The following is a 21757-nucleotide window of genomic DNA, read 5'->3' on the forward strand; positions in this document are numbered from 1 at the left end:
AATTTAGCAGCACCATAGAAACACCTGTTTGTGGGATTATGTGCTAGGCTTCTTTTGAGTGAGATCACCAGCGTTTTCTTGAGTTCTTTTTTTATATGTTAATATAGAGGACTTGTGAAGATCTGAAGAAACGCAGGCGTGCCACCGTCACGACTCAGCTAGTAACACACACAATACAAATCCTTATTTAACCCATCTTCCCCCACCCTAAGGGAGATTCACTGCTGCTACCTGCGGTTGGTGCTTCCTGTTAGGCCGCGCTTATAGTGACGGCGACGCGACGTCGCCCGAAAACAAATACATTGCCGCGGCCTAGTGCGCGCGACAGCGACAGCGCCGTCGCCGCCGCGGAAACTGGAAGCCGGCAAAATTAGATTTTTCAAGGGCTGTCGCGTCACGTGACGGCCCTTGAACAAATCAAATTGCCGGAATTCCGCAACCCCGCCGCCCGGCGAAACATAACTTTTGCGGTGGCGACAGTGACGTCACCCGCCGTGTCGCCATCTACGGCACTATAGGCACGGCCTTAGTCTCACAGAAGCCATGGGTATCCGCCGGTGTTGTTGGGGATAGACAGGACAGGCTTTAGGTGTTGGGATCGTTATTTTCTCGCGGTGTTGCAGCGCCTCCATTCCACAGGGCCTATCGCAGATAGCTGCAGTCCCCTGTGGAAAACACTCACCCTCTCCCTGAAGAACTGCAGCCTCAGGCAGGAGTATAAAACAGTAACTGGCTCTTTATTCTTTAGGGTACAGTAACGGCATACCAACATATACAGCATACATCCGTACACTCTCCTCTCTGCAGCAAGAGAGATTATCCCCCCACTGGACCCTACATAACCCAGCGGAGTGGCGCCTTGCAGCTTGCTGTTCTCTTGGTCCCTGGACTCAAACCCCAAAGGTCTATCCCTGACTCCCACACTCCCCGGTGGATTATGGGGTAGACGATCCCACTCCCCTGAGAGAGGGGAAGGAAGGTGAACCAGAGCCCTGGCTCCACACTTCCACACACAGAACAGACTACATTTGGAACTGCAGCTCCTTTTTGTTACCAGGGGAGGGGCTCCAGGTCTCAGCCCCACATGGGCAGTAACCAGGCCCTAAGCTGGCCCTAAGCTGGCAGTACCCAGGCCCTGTCACTCAAGGGAGCAGCTTACTACAGCTAGGGCAGATTTAACCCTAACACTGCCTGCACTGGTACCAGGACTTGTGTGTCAGGCAGAGAAACAAGTACCCAGGGGCTGCATTGCTACACTTATATCAACAAGATGTTTGGTTAATCCCCTAGGTGCACTGCATGGCCCCTCTGAAGAGTTTAAAGCAGCCGCACATGTTTGGGATGCCCCATTAAAAATGGTAATTCGGCAATTTGTGAGATAACGCAGTGTAACTAAGCATATCCAGTCTCATCAAATCTCTTCTCATTTGCTATAGGGCAATTTGCGAAATGATCTTATTAAGAGTGAACAATGGATATCAGAACATCCCGTAACGGTCCAATTTGGATGGGTATTAAAGTCCACGTAGTTACACATTTACCGCCTCTGAGTGCTGACATGTTGTTCTCCTGTATGTCATATTATCTGAATTTTGCTACTACGTAAAGATTCGATGCAGGTTGTGATACCTTTTAGAGGACCAGCGTTGGAATTTGTCATAGATGAAGTTCTAGAGCACAGAGCTTTCAAAGCCGCATAATGTAGGTGTCTTTTTCAAGTGTGCTGTGACCACACAGTTTGGAATAAAACATATGTTTGGAATAAAACATATGTATCCTAAAGGGATGAATAGGGGAGGAGATGAACTCTGAAGGGTGGCTTCAAATGGAGTTGTGAAAAGATTAGCATAAATTAGCAGGAGCCAAGTATGTCCTGGGCACAGAGTTAAGACAAATAATACATGTGTAGCCTGGAGCTCCCGCAGCTCCTTGAGACCCCCCTCCCCTTGGGCAGCTCGATCGCGGGTGCCGAAAGACCCGACGGCTGCTTCGAAGGGTGGGGGCTGGAGCAGGGAGCAGCGCGGCTTCCCCTGCCTGCGGCCGGTTGCCGGGGACGTGATCGGGCCGTTGCTGAGGCCGCGATCGCGTCTCTAAGGTCCCGGCGGCCGCAGAGCAGGGCGCCGCCATTGAGGACCGTCTCGCACATGCGCAGTGGACGCGTAGGCGCAGGGAAAGCCCCAGAGCTAGGGATAGCTCGCGCGAGCATAGGGACAGCTCAGGGAGAAGAGAGAAAGCCCGGGAAAGATTGCACACGCGCAGTGGAGGGTAAGGAAAGCCCTCGAACCCCTAGCCTATCAGGGAAGGCTCTGAGCAGGGACTACGAGTCTCATGAGTCTCTGTATGCCCCATGTGACACCAGGGAGCCAATAGGGCTTAGGAAGGCCAGGCAGGCAAAGTGGATACATTGTTTGGGCTTGAGCACGTTTGTCAGTTGGAGCTGGGGAGCTGTGAGGGAAGGAAGGGTGCAGAGAGCATATGCAGCTCCTGCATCGAGTAAGGTCCCCACATCCCAAGTAAGGCCCCAACTCCCCACCAGGTTAGTGGGTAAGTGCTGAGGGACGGCCCAGATAGGGACGCTGCCCTTAGTGCGTGTGTGTGTGCTGTCTTGTCAGGATCACGGCTGGCAGTGCTGTGAGGCCTGACAAGAAGGCATAGTGCTAGTGTGCAGCAAGTTGCTGTACGCGTTCCAGAAGTTTGCAGTGCGTAGCTGTTAGTGTTAGTGTTAGGGTTCCAGGTTGCTGTGTGGAGTGTTGCATGTGACGCTGCCTGTACTGAGTGCAGTGTGTGTGCAGCGTGTGTTACTGTCTGCCGGCTGACTGAGAGCTGTGTGTCGGCTGCAGGCGCGTTAGGATAAGTGAGTTAGGAGCTAGTTGTTCAGTGTGTGTATATCACCAGTGCCAGTTGCACGTGGTGAGCTGCCAGAGTCTGGGATCCGACAGAAGTTACAGGGAGAGTTATTCTGCATGCAGGGACTAGGGTAGAAGTATACCCCAGGGCCCAGTTAGTCCCCTATGACACCAGAGGAAGCTGTATGGCATAGTGTTGGCCTTAGGACAGGGACTCCTTCACCCTATTCAAAGCAGCAAGAGGGTTGCTGTCTGACAGCATCTGACTGTCTGACAGCGTGTTCAGAGACTGTGTTAAAGAAGCATCCCGGCTGGAGATTCCTTTCCTGTGGATGCAGCGTGTGCATCCATTCCTGCAGAGAGCAGCGCAGCACGCCGTGGGATCACTGTGCGGTGCTGCTGAGTTCCAAGGATTTTCCTGACCAGGACTGGTCAGGGAGGTAGTATATATTAAGTGCACCACCGGGCCCCAACACAGGGAAGCGCTATCCCTCACACTCACACTGGTCTTTATTGTTGGGGACACTCAAGAGACTGCGGGGAATGTGATGATGGACATGTGGGTGGGGGGATGGTATGCATTCAGAGTGATGCACTGTTATTGATATATTGTTTTGATGTTATGCAAAGAGGTGTTATTGGAGTTACAGTTTATGCTCAGTAAATACTGTTTATTCACACAGTGTGTATTTACTGTATGTGGGTTCTGGTGAGGGCACACTCTCACCCCGTTGGGATCCCTCATCAGTGGAGGCGCTGCACCGAGTGTAAGTACATACCCCAGGTTCCCCGTGGCGGAAGCTCAGCTCTCCTGGTTGCCAAACAGGTATAGCACCACACTGATAAGTAGTCAGACACACCTACCCACCTCAAATCTCACTTAAGGGGGGGGAAAGAGGGCTACATTTGGAGGCGCTGCTGAGATCCAGACCTGGGGTGCTCTGTTCCATTTTTTTCCCAAATTGTCCCATTCCTATTTTTGTCGCCATGTTTGTGAAGTCCGAACACGAGGTCCTTGCCTGGGCTTTGAGGCAGTATATGGAGCCTGGCCAGGTAGTGGTAGTAGGAGGCCTTCCCGCAACTATGCCCGCGGTTGAGGTTCAGTCCTATATGCGTGAAATTCCAGGGTGGCCGCACGCATGTTTCTTAGAAGAAGAACACGATCCCACGGCCCTATGGAAAATGATACTTTTTGTGGCCATCCCCACCGCGGATATATGCCTGGCAGAGGCACCGTCCGCCCTGTGTATGCCCGGGGGCCCGTCTGAGGGGTACCCCCTAGTTTATGCCGACCCAGCCAAATGGCGTCTCCCGCCAACGCAGGAGAACGCACGTGCTGCTGGCTGCAAGCCTGCACTAAATTTTATTGAAGAAAACTGTCCGGGATTGGCGGGAAAACCAGAAGGCTACCCCCCTATCTATACAGAGAGCCCTAGTGTAATTGCAGAGACTGTGATTAAAATGGAGTCTCTCTCTAGCAGTGAGTCACACCTAAGATGGCGGCTCCCGCCAAGTCGGGAGAGCACCAGGACTGTGCAAGAAATTGTTGCAGAGTATTGTCCGGGTTGGGCGCGAAACCCTGAACCCCGCCCCTGCACTGTGAGTGACTCAGCACAGAGCCAGAACCACTCCCTTGTAGAAAGTGCCCCTCCTTCAGATTCCACCAGGGGGAGCAAGCACTGTGACTTTCAACCAAACGTGGATGAGACAGACTGTTCTAGGGAGGAGGAGCCTGACCTCTATATCACTCTGAGTTGTGCTGAAGTTAAGTCTGTCTTCAGGGAGAAATTACTTAGGGATTCCCGCTACCAACAACAGGTTGTGGAGGGCCCGTGTGCCCGAGTGAACATTTCAGGTCCGGTTCCTGAGCGGGACGAGGTTGAAGTCCCATCGGTGGCGATGCGCCTACCGGCGAACCACCCCAGCGATTATACAGAGGAATCACAGGGTAAGGTGTATATACCCCCACCTTCTTCTAGTGAATCCAGCGACCAGTCACTTGTGGCGATGCGCCTGCCGGCGGACCACTTTAGTGACAGCAATGAACACCCTATCTTGGCGGATGCAGAGCCTGCTGTGGGCCCGTGCGCCCTACAATGGTCAGTCCGACCTACTACCGAGGTACCATCGGTCCTAGAATGGGGACCAGTAAGAAACGACGATGAGAGTGAGTCGACTGCCCCAGGGGTGTCGGGGGTGAGCCTCCAGGTGACCGCGGAGCACGATGGCTCCTTAAGTCTGGTCACCCGGGCGAAGGGCTCCCCTCTGCATCGCGTCCTGGCGGAGGTGTCCTCCTTGGGAGAATCCATCCCAAGCCAGTGGAGTGGTAAGGAACTCCCTAACTCCCCACAATCTCCGATGGAGCTGGCCGTGAAGAAGGTCAGGGTTGCGGCTTCTGAACAGAGTATGAGCCCGTGCGCTCCGACACAAGTGGTCCCAGGACTGGGATCCAACGCTTCCGAGTTTTCAGCGCGTAAGTGGACTGCCCCAGAAGTACCGGGGGCAGGTCCCAAGACGGCCGAGGTGGGAACTGACAGCATCCCCAAGGACCTGTTGGCCACCGTGAATCACCGCAGTGGTCGGGTGTATACTCTTTACCCCCGGTCAGGTGAAACAGAGACATTGTCCAGGGCTCGCTTTTCAGTGGAAGTCTCGCAAGTCAGTAGGGACAAGGACTGTGTAAAGGAAGATCCAGGGAGACTGGCCTCCTTTAAGCCCAAAAAGGAGTGTGCCATTCGCCAAGTCGTGGACCGCGGGAAAGGTCCTGGCCTCCTGGTCTGCCGCATCCCTGCCGCGGATGACCGGGTAAGGGTCTGCTTCAGAGACACTGTGCTACTCCTTCCACCAGGGGGAGGAAGTAGCGAAGAGCCAGTAACTGTCGCTTTAGAGTGTGCTCTCCAAGAAATTTTTCTAGGGGAGACTCACGGACGCAAAAGTGAGGTACCCCCACATGTTCAATTAGGGGCTCCCCACAAATGGTCTCAGCTAGTCTCGGGTATAGTCTGGTGTGAAGTGCAATGTAACCTGAAGGGTAAATTCGACACGTGTTGTATGTTCTGTGCCATGCATTTTAATTGTATATACCTTATGTCAGGGTATGGCGTTCTCCAAGCGAGGACGTTGGATTTTCCACCAGGGGGAGAGTGTAGCCTGGAGCTCCCGCAGCTCCTTGAGACCCCCCTCCCCTTGGGCAGCTCGATCGCGGGTGCCGAAAGACCCGACGGCTGCTTCGAAGGGTGGGGGCTGGAGCAGGGAGCAGCGCGGCTTCCCCTGCCTGCGGCCGGTTGCCGGGGACGTGATCGGGCCGTTGCTGAGGCCGCGATCGCGTCTCTAAGGTCCCGGCGGCCGCAGAGCAGGGCGCCGCCATTGAGGACCGTCTCGCACATGCGCAGTGGACGCGTAGGCGCAGGGAAAGCCCCAGAGCTAGGGATAGCTCGCGCGAGCATAGGGACAGCTCAGGGAGAAGAGAGAAAGCCCGGGAAAGATTGCACACGCGCAGTGGAGGGTAAGGAAAGCCCTCGAACCCCTAGCCTATCAGGGAAGGCTCTGAGCAGGGACTACGAGTCTCATGAGTCTCTGTATGCCCCATGTGACACCAGGGAGCCAATAGGGCTTAGGAAGGCCAGGCAGGCAAAGTGGATACATTGTTTGGGCTTGAGCACGTTTGTCAGTTGGAGCTGGGGAGCTGTGAGGGAAGGAAGGGTGCAGAGAGCATATGCAGCTCCTGCATCGAGTAAGGTCCCCACATCCCAAGTAAGGCCCCAACTCCCCACCAGGTTAGTGGGTAAGTGCTGAGGGACGGCCCAGATAGGGACGCTGCCCTTAGTGCGTGTGTGTGTGCTGTCTTGTCAGGATCACGGCTGGCAGTGCTGTGAGGCCTGACAAGAAGGCATAGTGCTAGTGTGCAGCAAGTTGCTGTACGCGTTCCAGAAGTTTGCAGTGCGTAGCTGTTAGTGTTAGTGTTAGGGTTCCAGGTTGCTGTGTGGAGTGTTGCATGTGACGCTGCCTGTACTGAGTGCTGTGTGTGTGCAGCGTGTGTTACTGTCTGCCGGCTGACTGAGAGCTGTGTGTCGGCTGCAGGCGCGTTAGGATAAGTGAGTTAGGAGCTAGTTGTTCAGTGTGTGTATATCACCAGTGCCAGTTGCACGTGGTGAGCTGCCAGAGTCTGGGATCCGACAGAAGTTACAGGGAGAGTTATTCTGCATGCAGGGACTAGGGTAGAAGTATACCCCAGGGCCCAGTTAGTCCCCTATGACACCAGAGGAAGCTGTATGGCATAGTGTTGGCCTTAGGACAGGGACTCCTTCACCCTATTCAAAGCAGCAAGAGGGTTGCTGTCTGACAGCATCTGACTGTCTGACAGCGTGTTCAGAGACTGTGTTAAAGAAGCATCCCGGCTGGAGATTCCTTTCCTGTGGATGCAGCGTGTGCATCCATTCCTGCAGAGAGCAGCGCAGCACGCCGTGGGATCACTGTGCGGTGCTGCTGAGTTCCAAGGATTTTCCTGACCAGGACTGGTCAGGGAGGTAGTATATATTAAGTGCACCACCGGGCCCCAACACAGGGAAGCGCTATCCCTCACACTCACACTGGTCTTTATTGTTGGGGACACTCAAGAGACTGCGGGGAATGTGATGATGGACATGTGGGTGGGGGGATGGTATGCATTCAGAGTGATGCACTGTTATTGATATATTGTTTTGATGTTATGCAAAGAGGTGTTATTGGAGTTACAGTTTATGCTCAGTAAATACTGTTTATTCACACAGTGTGTATTTACTGTATGTGGGTTCTGGTGAGGGCACACTCTCACCCCGTTGGGATCCCTCATCAGTGGAGGCGCTGCACCGAGTGTAAGTACATACCCCAGGTTCCCCGTGGCGGAAGCTCAGCTCTCCTGGTTGCCAAACAGGTATAGCACCACACTGATAAGTAGTCAGACACACCTACCCACCTCAAATCTCACTTAAGGGGGGGGAAAGAGGGCTACACATGTTTACAAATACAGTTACATAAATGAGCAGGGTATACATTTTATACAAGACATTGCATGCACAGTTAAAGATAATATATATTATTGGCGTATGAAACCGTTACAGACCAGATTAAAATGTGTGACAGCCTTAGATTTGAAAGAATTTACACTGGTATGCTGGGGATCACAGGTGGATGAATAGCAGAGGTGTGAAGAGGTGTCAGGCTGTTGAATTTCCACTCCCTCTGAAACGTGGATTAAATGGTGCGATAATATCCCATTAACCCAGACTCGTGACTGTAGCCATTTCTTCTTTAGTCCAGAAGTTGGTTATGTATGTATGTACGTATATGTTTATTTATATAGTGCCATCCATGTACTTAGCGCTTCACAGCAGTAATAACGTGACACAATATTATATAACACAGTGGGAATAAGCGCTTCAGACACGAAAGTAATAATTGGAAAAGGATATATTTTAAATCTCACATACTTCTCTTGTGTATTTTATGTATGTATAATTTTATTTATATAGCCTTTATTTATATAGCCAGAGTGTGCTTGGCTATATTGGTTGGTAAGAGGTGTGTGACAGTAGGCATTAGTCTGGCCTATTGAAATGCTTCATTTAAGAGGGGAATTATAACTTAAAGGTGGGGAAGAGAAGGTACTTGGTTTATACTGAGTGTGAGGGGGTTTCACAGGCAAGGGCCAGTCAGGCAAAAAAGGTTTATGGCAAGAGGGCACAATAGAGGTGAAGGGGGTAGAAAGGAGACTGGTATGGGTACAGTGCAAGGACATAAGGAGAAATCAAAGCTGATACAGTATGTAGGCAGGAGCAGATGAGTGAAGATCCTTAAAGGTAAGGAGAAGAACTTTGTATGTAATCCGAAACTTGATGGGAAGCCAGGAGAGGGATTTAAGGAGGAGATGAGCAGAGGCTGTTTTGGGAGAAAGTTGCATTATTCTAGCAGCCAAATTTTAGATAGATTTCAAATGAGTTGTGAGGCAGGGAGGCCTCTTAGCCGTATGTTATAATCAGGCGGGAGAGGATAAGGGCGTGCATTAGCGTGTTGGCAGAAGATTGGCATAATGGACGGATCTTGTTAATGTTACAGAGGAAGAAGTGACAAATTTGAGTTATGCCGTGAATGGAGAAGGAAAATGGGAAGTCAAATGTAATGCCTAGGCAACGTGCTTTGGGACAAAGGATAATGGTAGTAGTTTACTGTGATGAAAAAAGGGGATATTAGGCCAGGTTTAGGGGAAAATATGAGGAACTCTGTTTTAAATATATTATGTTTAAGGTGGCAGAGTACCATTCATGAGGATATAGTCAATTTTTTTTTTCACCAAACATAACGTTTCTTATTGAGGCCAAAAAGTTCTACCATTGACTCGTCTGTCCAGAGAACATTGTTCCAGAAGTCTTATGGATCATCTATGTGAACTTCAGATGGGCAGCAGTATTCTTATGGATCATCTATGTGAACTTCAGATGGGCAGCAGTATTCTTTTTAGAGAGTAGTGGTTTCCTCCTGGCTATGCTTCTATGAACACCATTCTTGTTTAGTCTTTTTCTGATAGTTGAGTCATGATCACTCACATTAGCCAAGAGAGTAGCCTGCAGATCCTTGGATATTACTCTGGGGTTCTTTGTGACTTCTTGGATTATTTGCCGGTTTGTTCTTGGAGAGATTTTGGTAGGACGACCTTTCCTGGGTAGAGTGACTGGTCTTGAATTTTCTCCATTTGTCTGACAGTGGATTTGGTGGTGCCCCAAATCCTTAGAAATGGTTTTGTAACCCTTTACAGACTGTTGTGCATCAATAACTACTTTTCTGAGGTCCTCAGAGATTTCTTTTAATCATAGCATGACATATTTCCACACACCTGTATGGTAAAGACCAACCTCACTAAGTTTCTGATCTTTCTATATGGTGGGGCCTCCCAAACTCACCCCTGAAGAGCTACCTAATTATTTAAACACCTGATTCTAATTGTCCCCTTAATTTAGCTGATAAAACCAGGGTTTGACTTACCTTTTCACATACCCTGACTCTTAATGATTCATTGTTTGTCTAACTCGTCATTTTGTTTCAAAATACATGGAATTAGTTCATGTAAACCCTATTGAATATTTAAGAAAAGATTCAAGAAGGTTATCATAGAAAAACTATATGGAATTTCTGTAATTATCATTGGGGTACACAAATCATTTCATTCTTTCGTGTCCAGGACGCATGGGTTGTAGATCTTTGACGATACGTTACAAATGTTTGTGAGAATGGCATTGGTATTGACTAGAGATATCGGTTCCGTTTTCATTTTGACTAGTTGCCTTTCTTTTGGGACCAGTATGGCTTATTAAATGTTGGTCTATTTGGCCGGCAGAGTGGCCTTTTCCTATGAAGCATTACGGAATGATTTGAGGTGTTTGTCACTTGTGCTGGTGTTGGAGCAAATGATGTAGTATCTGGTGGTCTGACTGAAAATGATAGATTTTATGGGAGTAGCTGGGATGGAAGATGATTACATATAAATATCTGTTGGTCTGTATGTTTTCTGGAGATGGCTGTTTCAATGTATCTATCTTCTTTTATGGTGATTGTAGTGTCCAAGAATTAGCTGTAACGGTGGAATATTCCAAGGTCCATTTTATACAGGGCGGAACCTATTGAAGTCAAGGGTTTATATTGTTGTTCTTTCATAAAGTCCTTCACTAGGCTTGGCATATTGTGGTGCCATGGCAGTGGCCATATTTTGCAGAAATTGTCGCCAAAAGAGACGTAAGAATAAATTCAGTGAGTTTTTTTGTCAGGGACTGTGCTGTTCAGGATATCTGTGTGAAATAGCTGACTTCTAGGAATCTCTGGCAGGCGGCGATAACATCTTTGTGAAGGATGGTAGTATATAGCGAGCTATCATCCATGGTGGTCAAGATAGAATTGGGGGTAGTTGCTTGACAGCCTGTAGTTTCCCCAGGAAGTCTGTGGTGTCCTGGATAAAAGCTTTTGGTTGTTGATACCAGAGGTTTTGCAATTGTTTCAATGAGTCCCAAAATATTTTCTGTCAAAGTGTTGATGGCAGAGATGATGGGTCTCCAGGGTTTGCCAGGTTTGTGGATTTTGTGAAGCTTGTAAAATGTTCCTGGTGATGGAGAGTTTGATAGAAGTTCCTTCAGTTGATCTTGGGTTTTTGGGGCACAGATAGAATTGAGAGTTCTAGTTCCTTTCTCTAGTCTGCACTTGGAACGTTGGCAAGTTCTTTCAAGTATGTTGTGTCCAGCAGTTGTCTGTGTTTTTTGTTTATGTAGGGAAAAATAGAGGTTCGTAGGGTCCCTATCTTATTTTTTAACTTAAGCTAAGTAAAAGTTATGTTAATTATTGACCTATTTGATCTGACCTATTTGATCCACCTTATCTGATTTGGAAGCATTCCAAGAAGGGTCTCTTCCCCTTTTTTCCCCCGTTCTTCCTTTATGTAGTTTGTATTATTCGTGACCAGTACATCGCCGCTTTTATCAGCAGATTGTGGATTTTAAAAAAAATATGTTTATATGGCTTTATCTATTAATGAGAGGTTGTATGTTGGGGATTTTCCCTGATGTTTGTTAAAGATCTTGGATTTACCTCTTTTTTTGCTGAAATAGCCAATATAAACATCTAGTTTTGGGTTCAGTCCCCTGGGAGGTGTCCAACATGATGGATTTCTACTGTCATTCTGTTGAGGGGGCCTCTGTGCTCTGTTCAGAGCCAGCAAATAATTATTTCAGATGCAACCATCTAAAGTACTCTTCTAATTAACCACAAAATCTGATCCTGTCAAACTCCTGAGTGGAACAGAATAGAAGTCTTCTGGACAGAACAGATAAGTCTGTTGGCGAAAGCTAATAGGAAGAGAGGTTTATTACAGATATTTGCCTGTAATGTGTGTTGTCATTTTCTGAGTCAGTGGTCATTTTGTTATCCAATATCCTGGTGTATAGAGTGGTATTTTGGGACTGATAAAATTGTGGTGCTCGTTTGTAGTTGTATTCATTTATTTTTTTTAACTTTGTTGTGTTTTCTTGTATTGTCAAGTCTGTGTTTTATATCCAGTGAGTTATCATTGGTCATTTGTTGTAGGGTGCAGAGAGCTGTATTAATTCTGCACCTAAGGGAGGCTTTATTTGTGTACATTTTATATCTCCTCCTTAGTCTTTCTGCAGACCTGCATATACAGAATGATAGGTTGTTCTAAGTATATTTGTAATCCTTTAGGTACAATGTCTTTGAGTACAGTGTGCTAATCAGAAACACAGCCCTGCACCAAAATAAATTCAAAGCGTGCAAACAAATATGTACAGAGACCATCATCGGGGAGGAAGAGCGGCTCAGTGAGTAAAGACACTGACTCTGTCAATAATGACACTGAGTATGAAGCAGGGGAACCTGGTTCAATTCCTTGTGTCCTTGGGCAAGTCATCTCATCTGACTGTGTCTGTAATAATCCTATGTGCGTCGCCCCGTGCACTGTACTGTAATTGTGACGCGCTTTGTGGGAGAAAAGCGCTATATGAAATAAAGTAATTATTATTATCAGCCCGGAACAGAACAATAAAATTAATATATTAGTATCGTAAACTTGCAAGTTGTATCTAATAAAATGCACCAATATGCACCACGTTGACGAAACCAAACCGGCCCTTCAGACTAAAATGAATCACTACAGATTCAGCATACCAGACATATGGGATAACTATTTCCCAAGCAGGACACTCCATGTCTGATTTACATGTTAATTCTCAAAGGACAATTAAATAAAGTTGGGTTAATGGGACATTATTGCAACATTTAATCCATTATTGCAACAATTGCAGCTCCACAATTTTCTAGAGAGTGTAAATACTGACACCGTTTGCTCCTGCTAATTTGTTAATCTTGTCATCCCTTCATTTGAAGACTCCCTACAGAGTGCATCTCCACCCCTATTCATCCCTTAGGATATATACAGGCTTTCTTCTTGATGAAGAAACCTGTGATGTTTCAAAAGCTCTGTACACTATAACTTCATCTCTGATACAGTAATACACGTGACATTATATTATAACACATAATGGGAATAAGCGTTTCAGACATAAAACAGGAAAAGGAGTCCCTGCCCCAAGAGTTTACAATCTAATGCCGTGATTATACAAGAAATCGCTGGCGACACCACGCAGCTTCAAAACAAAGCAATAGAATCCAATGAAAGCGCACATACCAATCGCGACAGTAGCACCACGACGTACAGCAAAGCTTCTGTCTCTTGAAGAGATCTGAGAATTTGTTTTTCACAGACGACGGCCGCCCCACGTGATTGCCTACACACACACACACACACACACACACACACACACACACACACACACACACACACACACACACACACACAAAATTATCTGGCCATGTCTCCCTGCAGTAGCGCAACAAATCGCTTTTGCATGTGCACATGTAGCGTCGCTACGATGACGTCACCGGATCTCTTTGCAGCTCTGCAGTTTCTGGTATAATTGAGGTCTAAGTGTTAAGTAGGAAGAACTTACAGAGACAGTGGGAGGGTATTCTGGTAAGTGCGTCTGCAAGGGGCCCAAGGTCAGCGCATATGAGATGTATAGTATCAGCCAGAGGAGCTATCAATACTGTCGCGGCCCCTTTAATCCTCCTGCTTACCCGTAAAAATGCGGGGATGTTCTCCGTTTGTCACGGAGTTTCCCGCGCGGCGGCGGCCGCATCATCAGACAAGCGCTAATGGCGCTTAACATTAAAAGCGCCCACGGCGCGGGAAAACAGCAGAAAAAACGCCGCATCTGCCCGCGTATTTAAAAAGCTTGCTGTGGCGGCCGCAGGAGGTTAATGGCGGCCGCCACTGTATGCTTTGTTAAAGAGGTGTGTTTTAAGAAAGGCCCTAAAAGTGCAGAGACAGGGGTGCCAGTCGAATATTGAGGGGTATATTGAATAATTGTGAAGATTTAGGCGGCAGAGGGCTTTAGGTACAAAAGAGGCGGACAGAAGACATCCTTGAGCAGAACGCAAGAGTCGAGCAGGTGTATAGCGATAAATTAGGGCTGAGATGAGGAGAATTTTGTAAGTAATACAGGATTTAATAGGAGAGGGACTTTAGCAGGAGAGACGCTGAGACAGATTTAGGAGAGAGTAAAGTGATACTAGCATGCATCGTTTAGGATAGATTGTAGGGGAGACAGGTGAGAGGCAGGAAGCCTGGACAATAGAAGGTAACAATAGTCGAGACAGGAGAGAATGAGGGCCTGCGTTAGAGTCTTAGCAGTTGAGTGCCAGAGGAAAGGGCGTATCTTACGCCAGTAATATTACGGAGGAAAATAGACAGGTTTTAGCTACATTGAGAATGTGAGGGAGGAGTCAGATGTGACACCAAGGTAGTGTGCTTGTAATATTGGGTGTATGATAGTGCTACTAACAGTAATGTAGAAGGGGGCAGCAGGGCCAGGCATGGGAGGAAGTATGAGGAGCTGTGTCTTTGACATGTTAAGTTTGAGTCGACGGATGGCCATCCAGGATGATATAGTGGAGAGACATTCAGAGATTTAGTTTGTACAGCAGATGTAAGGTCAGGGGTTGCAAGGTAAATTTGTGTCATCAGCATAGATGTGATATTTGAACCAAAGAGATGTGTCAAGGTCACCTAGAGAGAGTGTGTAAAGAGAAAAGAGAAGCGTACCCATGACAGACCCTTGGGGCTACGCCCACAGAGACATTGACAAAGGAGGAGGAGTTGGCAAATGAGAAACTGAAAGTACAATGGGAGAGGTAAGAGGAGATCCAGGATAGAGTTCTCTTATGGATACCAAGAGTATGGAGAATGTGAAGGAGAAGATGGTGGTGCACAGCATCAAAGGCTGCACAGAGGTCGAGCAATATGAGCAGAGTGTAATGACCTTTGTCTTTGGCAGCATGAAGCTCATTAGTTATTTTAGTGAAGGCTGTTTTAGTGGAGTGAGCAGCGCGGAAACCAGATTGTAGAGGATCTAGGAGAGAATGGGTGGTAAAAAAATATGAGCAGGCGAGAGAACATAAGGCATTCAAGGAGTTGAGGCAAAAGAGAGACAGGTAGGGTCAAGCTTGCTGTTTTTGAATAAAGGTATAACTGTTGCATGCTTGAAGAAGGTGGGAAAGGTAGCAGAGGAAGGAGTTGATGATACGTATGTGTGGGTGTGGGGATTAGAGGAGTAATGAGACGTTTGAGGAGATGGGAGGGAATGAGGTTATGAGGGCAAATTGTGGGGGAAGAGGAGATTAGCAGTGACACATCCTCCTCTGTCTATGATTACAGGCAGTTGACCTCGCAGTTCGGTAATAGTTAGATTAAAAAATACAATATAGTGTGTTGTGTGAATTTTTTTAAAATATTAACTAATCAATTGAGTTATTGCAAACTTGGTCCCCTTGATAAATGTTAAATTTTATTCTGCAGGACGCGTTGGACAAGCTGTTGCCCTGCGTGCGAAGACCTTTGGTTTCAGTGTCATTTTCTATGACCCGTACCTCTCGGATGGGATTGAACGAGCTCTTGGGCTCCAGCGGGTCAGCACTCTACAAGATCTGCTATTTCATAGTGACTGTGTAACCCTGCACTGCAGTTTAAATGAACACAACCACCACCTTATTAACGACTTCACCATTAAACAGGTAAGTGCTTATGAAACCTACGGTGGGACACTTGGGACATTTATTGTAAATAGACTATAATAGTCCCACCTGGAATTGTGATATCTGTCAATGCAGAATGTATTTACCAGTCCTCTTTGCACGGACTGGGATTAGCCAAACTGCTTTATTACATCCTGAAGTGTTGAACTTGTTTATTTTACATTAGAGGTGAGGTTAATTTGGACCATTTTTTTGTGTTCTGTAAGAAATAAAAAAGCTGCATTTTTAACGTTTTGAGCTTCCTTAAGAAAAAAGTAATCCGCGGTGAAGTTTAGTTTTATTTTACATGGTAGTTACTGTAATTACTAACTCTATAATTACTGCTCTGGTACAGCTCTGATACAGTATTTGATGCTGTTCTTAATGTGTCATTAAATGCACACAGATTATACAAAAATTCTAGCTGCTAAAGACCGATTGGAAACTGTGTGGTTGGTTACTAGGGAGTCTTCCTGATGGCAGCCGATCTTTTTTTCAGGACCACACTTGCGCTTGGCTATTTCTTTATCATTGTTCAGGGCTCTCGGGAGGTCAGAATAGCCACTTGTATTTTCCCAGCTGTAGATCCAGTCAACTCCGTACAGACGGGAAGGTTCCGGAAGCACGGAACACACATTCATTCCACCGCCATGTTATCATGGCATCAGCAGCATTGACTGGCCGTCCAGCTAGGAAGTTCCTGGCACCGTTGGCAACTGTTGTTTTGTTGTTATGGGGAAGCCCAGTAGGTTTATACATGTAAATGTGTGTTTAACTTTCTACATTTATTTCTGTTGCCAACAGAAAGGACACATAAAAACTAAATGTACTGTGAAGATTAAAAACAAGTTAGCTTCTTTGAATGCATTTTATTTTCTGGCCTACCTTTCAAGTTAACTTAAGCTCATAGTATTCCGTTAGGTATCTCGAGAAGCAGGGGTTCCCGGAGCTGTCATTATCGGGGTTCAGCTCTAGAGACCCCAGCGTCATACCTACAGTATATTAAAAAATAAATGAAAAATAATCATGAAATGCTGCTTTACACTGTATGCACCACACACACACAAACACACAAACACACACACACAGACACACACACACACACACACACACACACACGTCCGGTTGCCGGGTTCTGATGGCGTCTCCCGGCCTTCTGCAGTCTTTGACGCCTTTAAAATCATGTTTTCCTCCTGCAGCACTATTCGAAATGACGTCACACAGCATCCCGTTATCATGGCAATGCAGCGTCATATGACGCCACACAGCCATTTTGAATAGTGTTGCTGGAGAAAAACATGATTTTAAAGATCGACGGGGGAGCGCCGGGGGACACAGCCGCAGGTACGCAGTCGACAGCGGCCACAATTTGTCGAGACATACATACATACATACATACATACATACATACATACATACATACATACACACATACACCCACACACAGCAGAATTGACCAATAGCATGGCACGTTGCAGACACTTGTGGCATGACTAGGCTCAATCAAAGCCTCTTAACCATTTCATGTCACATGGGCCAGCAACTCATTAAGGTTAAATCCTTATTGCCTCTCAGAAGCGGATACACTTACCCAAAAACACAGGTATTACAGCGAAAATGAAAATGCTATTGTAACACTGCAGCTTCTCCATTTCTAACGTATGTTCCTAATTTTAGTTGTGTTTAAACACTGCTCACAGGTTCCACAGAATCTGCCATTCTCTTTGTTTAAATGGAACACTGTAAAGAAGGGATACAATGTTATTGTTCCAAAAGCAGTACCACCCTGGAAGTTAGGACGCCCACAGGGCGAGGTGCGCGGGGAGACGGACAAAATGCAGCAGTGATTATGAAGCGCCAGTAATTAAGGTGCAATGTTGGCCTTTACTGGGCTTGGGAAACCCACAATGGCAGCCATTTATAAAAAAAATAACCAAAATAATTGTGGCAATGGCATGTCTCCGTAATAAGAAACAGTATGATGATGCAAAGTTAGATGGGTAAATCTCCTGGTTCAGGTTTAGTGTAAAAACAAAACAAAATGAAAAACAGCAATAAATCGGTTGGATCAATGTTGAGCCCCCAGGGGTCCTCTTTCTCCATGTGTTTTCTGTTAACCATCACGTCTGTGCTGTCGCACACATCAGATCTGCGTCATGTATGTGAAATCTGACACTGCTGGGTGTTCACTCATCTTGATTCATAGATCCCAATGCACTGCAATATATTTCAGTTCCTACGGCACTGATGAGGTTTCAATAATTCAATGACGTTACGTTACCTTTATAATTATGGCACATTATCGTTCAATTGTGCTTTGTATGGGACTGTGCATGTACATATATGTGTGTGTGTCTATATGTATATGTATATATATATATATATATATTGGCCATAAGTTGGTCAGGCCCTTAATTCAGGACACTACCCGGGATTCGGGGGGTGGTGGCGCTGTGTCGTGCGTTTCCTTTGTTGCCCTTATTAACCCAACACATTTGTGTTCTCCCACCAATTCTCTCTCTCCCCATCCTCTGTCCGTCCCCCGTCCCCCCTTTCCCTCCCCATCCACTCTCCCTCCCCATCCCCTCTATCTCACTCCCCCATAACCTCTCTCTCCCTCCTCCATACCCTCTCAACCCTCCCCCATCCTCTCTCCATCCCCACTCGTTAAATGTCTCGTGGCGCCCGTTTTCAGATTGACATTTAACAACCAGGAAGTAACCGGCATGAGCTTCATTATGCAGATAAGTACATACTGTATGTTAAAGTAGCATTTCCTGAAATGTATGTATATATTTATGATGTAGGGTCCCCGGAGCGTGCTTCCAGCTCCAGGGAAGCCCTGCTTCCCGAGATACTTCCGGGGAAGCCCATGCCGGTTACTTCCTGGTTGTTAAATGCCAATCTGAAAACGCGCCGCGGGACATTAAACAACGAGGACGTAACCGGCAGGAGCTTCTCCGTAAGTGTCTCAGGAAGCAGCTTCCGTATATGGCCGTAGTAAGATCCAAGTCCCCGGGAGCTGAAATGAACTGGGTTCAGCTCCGTAGCCCCTGTTTCATACCTACATGGAAGAAGAAAAAAATCGCCCTTGGCAGAAACGCAGCTTTAACCCCTTCGGGGCTCAATGGTCCTGCCAGCTCCGTAGCCACGGACCATCCATGGGAATAGGCTCCCTCTACCTCTCAGGGTAGTATACGGACGGGCACCGATTTGCGTTCAGACCCTAAAAAAACTAGCAAAAGTCAATGAAGTACATGCAGTGTAACTCATAAGGGCACTGATGGGGTTAATATACCCTTAAAATATACATTTTCATTTGAAAGTATATTGTGTGTGTGTGTGTGTGTGTTGAAATTAAACACAAAACGGCATGTTCTGAAATAAAAAATATATATATAGAGGTTTTATTTTCAGTTTGTGTGTAGTCTTCCTGTTTCTGTATCAGCATGATGGCTAACTGACTCCCTCTAGTGGTTGCAATCTATACTTTCGTGTGTGTGTTTTAATAAGCAGTGCAGAACCTCATACTTTATTTATTGCACTATAGTAAAATAGTTTCTCAAATACTGCTTTTTTGTAATTAGCCCTGATTACCTCAACTTTGTAGTAATTGTTTCCCTACCATGTGATATGAGTCCACAATAGGGTTGCCAGGTGTCATATCCAAAAATACTGGATACAATGGTGAAAGGTACGAAGCAATCAAGAAAAGTCGGTGGGGTCTGTGGAGAGTGTGCCCTCCCCAGAATCATCTTCATCTCATTTCCCCCCATCATCATCATAATCCCTCCCATCATCATCATCATCTCATTTCCCACTCCCATCATCATTTCCATTTCCTCCTCCTTCTCCTCATCATCATCCATAGTCCCCGCCCCCTCATCATCATCATCATCATCATCTCATCCCCCCATCATCACCCCCATCATCTTATTCCCCCCCATAATCATCTCATCTTCCCCATCATCATCTCATCTCCCCCTGGCCCCCATCATCATCATCATCTTATTTACGCCTCCCCCTCCTCCCTCAAATTGTATTGTGTCCTTTATCTCATGGCACTGGCAGGCTGCAGACAGCCACGGGAGCTTTTCTCAGGGCCGCTGGGATGTAGGCTCTGCCCCCGCCGTTCTCTGATTTGCCATCCTCCTCTCCACTCAGAGACAGCGCTGCACACAAGTCCTCCTGACTGCTCCCGGCCACCGTCTGCAGCCCGCTCTCTCCTGCTTCCAGCCGCACTTGTGCTTACCACCGCCGCCCTCACGTTTGTCACCGCCTCCTCCGCCCTCATGCTTGCCGCCGCCGCCACAATGGTAACGTGTCCGTTATTACCTCCAATTTTATACCAGACAGACAGAATTACCGGCCTGTCCAGTTGAAAACCGGACACCTGGCAACCCTAGTCCACAAGAAGCTACTAGTAAAATCACTGCATGTTGTACTGGTTTTTGCTTTTTTCTGGTATGGCTTTCGGGTCCTAGTCGCAAAACTGGCAGATAATCCATAACTTTCACGTTCTTGAAGTACCATGAAACATTGCTCAGTGGGACTGCATCCTTACAAGCAGGGATTGAATGCTGTGTACACCATGCAAATCTATCGCTACAGATTTGGTTTAGGTTATTGGCCTCAGTCTCTGTGACCTCAGTGTGCTGGTTATTTGTTGCTCTCATTGGATCTAGCTGAATTATTCTGTATTCAGCGGTGCGCAAATTGGGGAGGCGTGAGATTTTTCGGGGGGGGGGGGGGCATGGGCGGCGCGCTCTTCCCCAAGGCATTTAAATTAAATGCCGAAAGATCGCGTGAGGCCCCTGCAACACTCCACTTACCGTGATTCAGCCGGCTGTGTGACGTGTCGCCATGGCAACGCCGCGGGGCCATGTGACAAATGACGCCGCTGGTCACATGACGCGGATGCGTGAGAACCGGGGCAACAAGACAGGGGGGCGCAGCAGCAAATGTTTGCGCTCCCCTGTTCCAGATGATGGCAGAATAAACCTTCTACAAGACATGTGTTTCCCCCACTTTTACTGCTTGATTATTGTTAATAATAACTTTATTTCACATGGTGCTTTTCTTCCAGTGGGACTCAAAGCGCGTCACAATTACAGTAAAGCGCGCGGTACACAGCACATAGGAATTTTTACAGACACCGTCCCTGCCTCGGAGAGATTACAATCTGATTTTGGTGCCTGAGGCACAGGGAGATAAAGGGATTTGCCCAAGGTCACAAGGAGCCGACACCGGGAATTGAACAAGGTTCCCCTGATTCAAACTCCGTGTCATTGGTTACAGTCAGTGTCTTTACTCACTGAGCCGCTCCTTCTCCTTAGATGTCCTTATTCTGTAAGGCAGGCCTGCTCAACTCGTAAAGTGAGAAGGGCCGAACTGCTCCAAGGAAAAAAAAATTGGGCCGCACGGGTAAAATCATCATCATCATCATCATCATCATCATAAGCTCCTCACCCCTACCACTTGCAGCACTTATCACCTGAGATCAGACTCCAAAAGACTGTTCATGGTCCCAAGGCTCAACAAAGTCTCCGGACGTTCCTCCTTCTCCTACCGTGCACCCCAAAACTGGAACAACCTACCAGAGACTCTCACATCCACCACCAGTTTAAGTTCTTTCAAATCTAAGGCTGTCTCACACTTTAATCTGGTCTGTAACTGTTTCATACGCCCATAATATAAATTATCTTTAACTGTGCATGCAATGTCTTGTATATAATGTATACCCTGCTCATTTATGTAACTGTACTTGTAACCATGTATTATTTGTTTTACTCTGTGCCCAGGACATACTTGAAAACGAGAGGTAACTCTCAATGTATTACTCCCTGGTAAAATATTTTATAAATAAATAAAATAAATAATCTCTCCTCCAGCACCTCTCATCATCATCATCCTCATATCTCCCCCAGAACCCCTCACTATCAACCTTTACGATACTCCCCATCTATCTCTTATACCCCCATCTCTCCCCCTCACCCACACAATACCCCCCTCCACATCAAACACACAATACCCCCTCCACATACCCCCAGCCCATTCCATGTCAGCAGCCCCCCCCAACTCAGCATCCCAAGTCAGCATCCCATGTCAGCATCCCCCCCCCCAAGTCAGCATCCCATGTCAGCAGCCCCCCCATGTCTCTCTTCCCTCAATATGACACTCTCCCCCTCCCCTCAATATGACACTCTCTCCCCCTCCCCTCAATACGACACTCTCTCCCCCCCCCTGCA

The 21757-nt window shown here is 47.1% G+C and overlaps 1 protein-coding gene across 13 annotated transcripts in view; it reads left to right on the forward strand.

The window, feature by feature from the left end:
- CTBP1 (C-terminal binding protein 1) overlaps positions 1-21757 on the forward strand; it is a 428679-nt gene that overhangs the window by 385972 nt on the left and 20950 nt on the right. For all 13 annotated transcript variants that reach the window (XR_012788155.1, XR_012788154.1, XM_075571294.1 and 10 more), the window contains one exon: positions 15295-15509. Coding sequence is in view for 11 of the 13 variants with exons in the window: in XM_075571294.1 (XP_075427409.1) it covers positions 15295-15509 (215 nt within the window). In the remaining 2 variants the exon portion in view is untranslated. The remainder of the gene's footprint in view (positions 1-15294; positions 15510-21757) is intronic.

Source organism: Ascaphus truei, chromosome 1 (assembly GCF_040206685.1).
Source record: "Ascaphus truei isolate aAscTru1 chromosome 1, aAscTru1.hap1, whole genome shotgun sequence".
Lineage (NCBI taxonomy): Eukaryota > Metazoa > Chordata > Amphibia > Anura > Ascaphidae > Ascaphus > Ascaphus truei.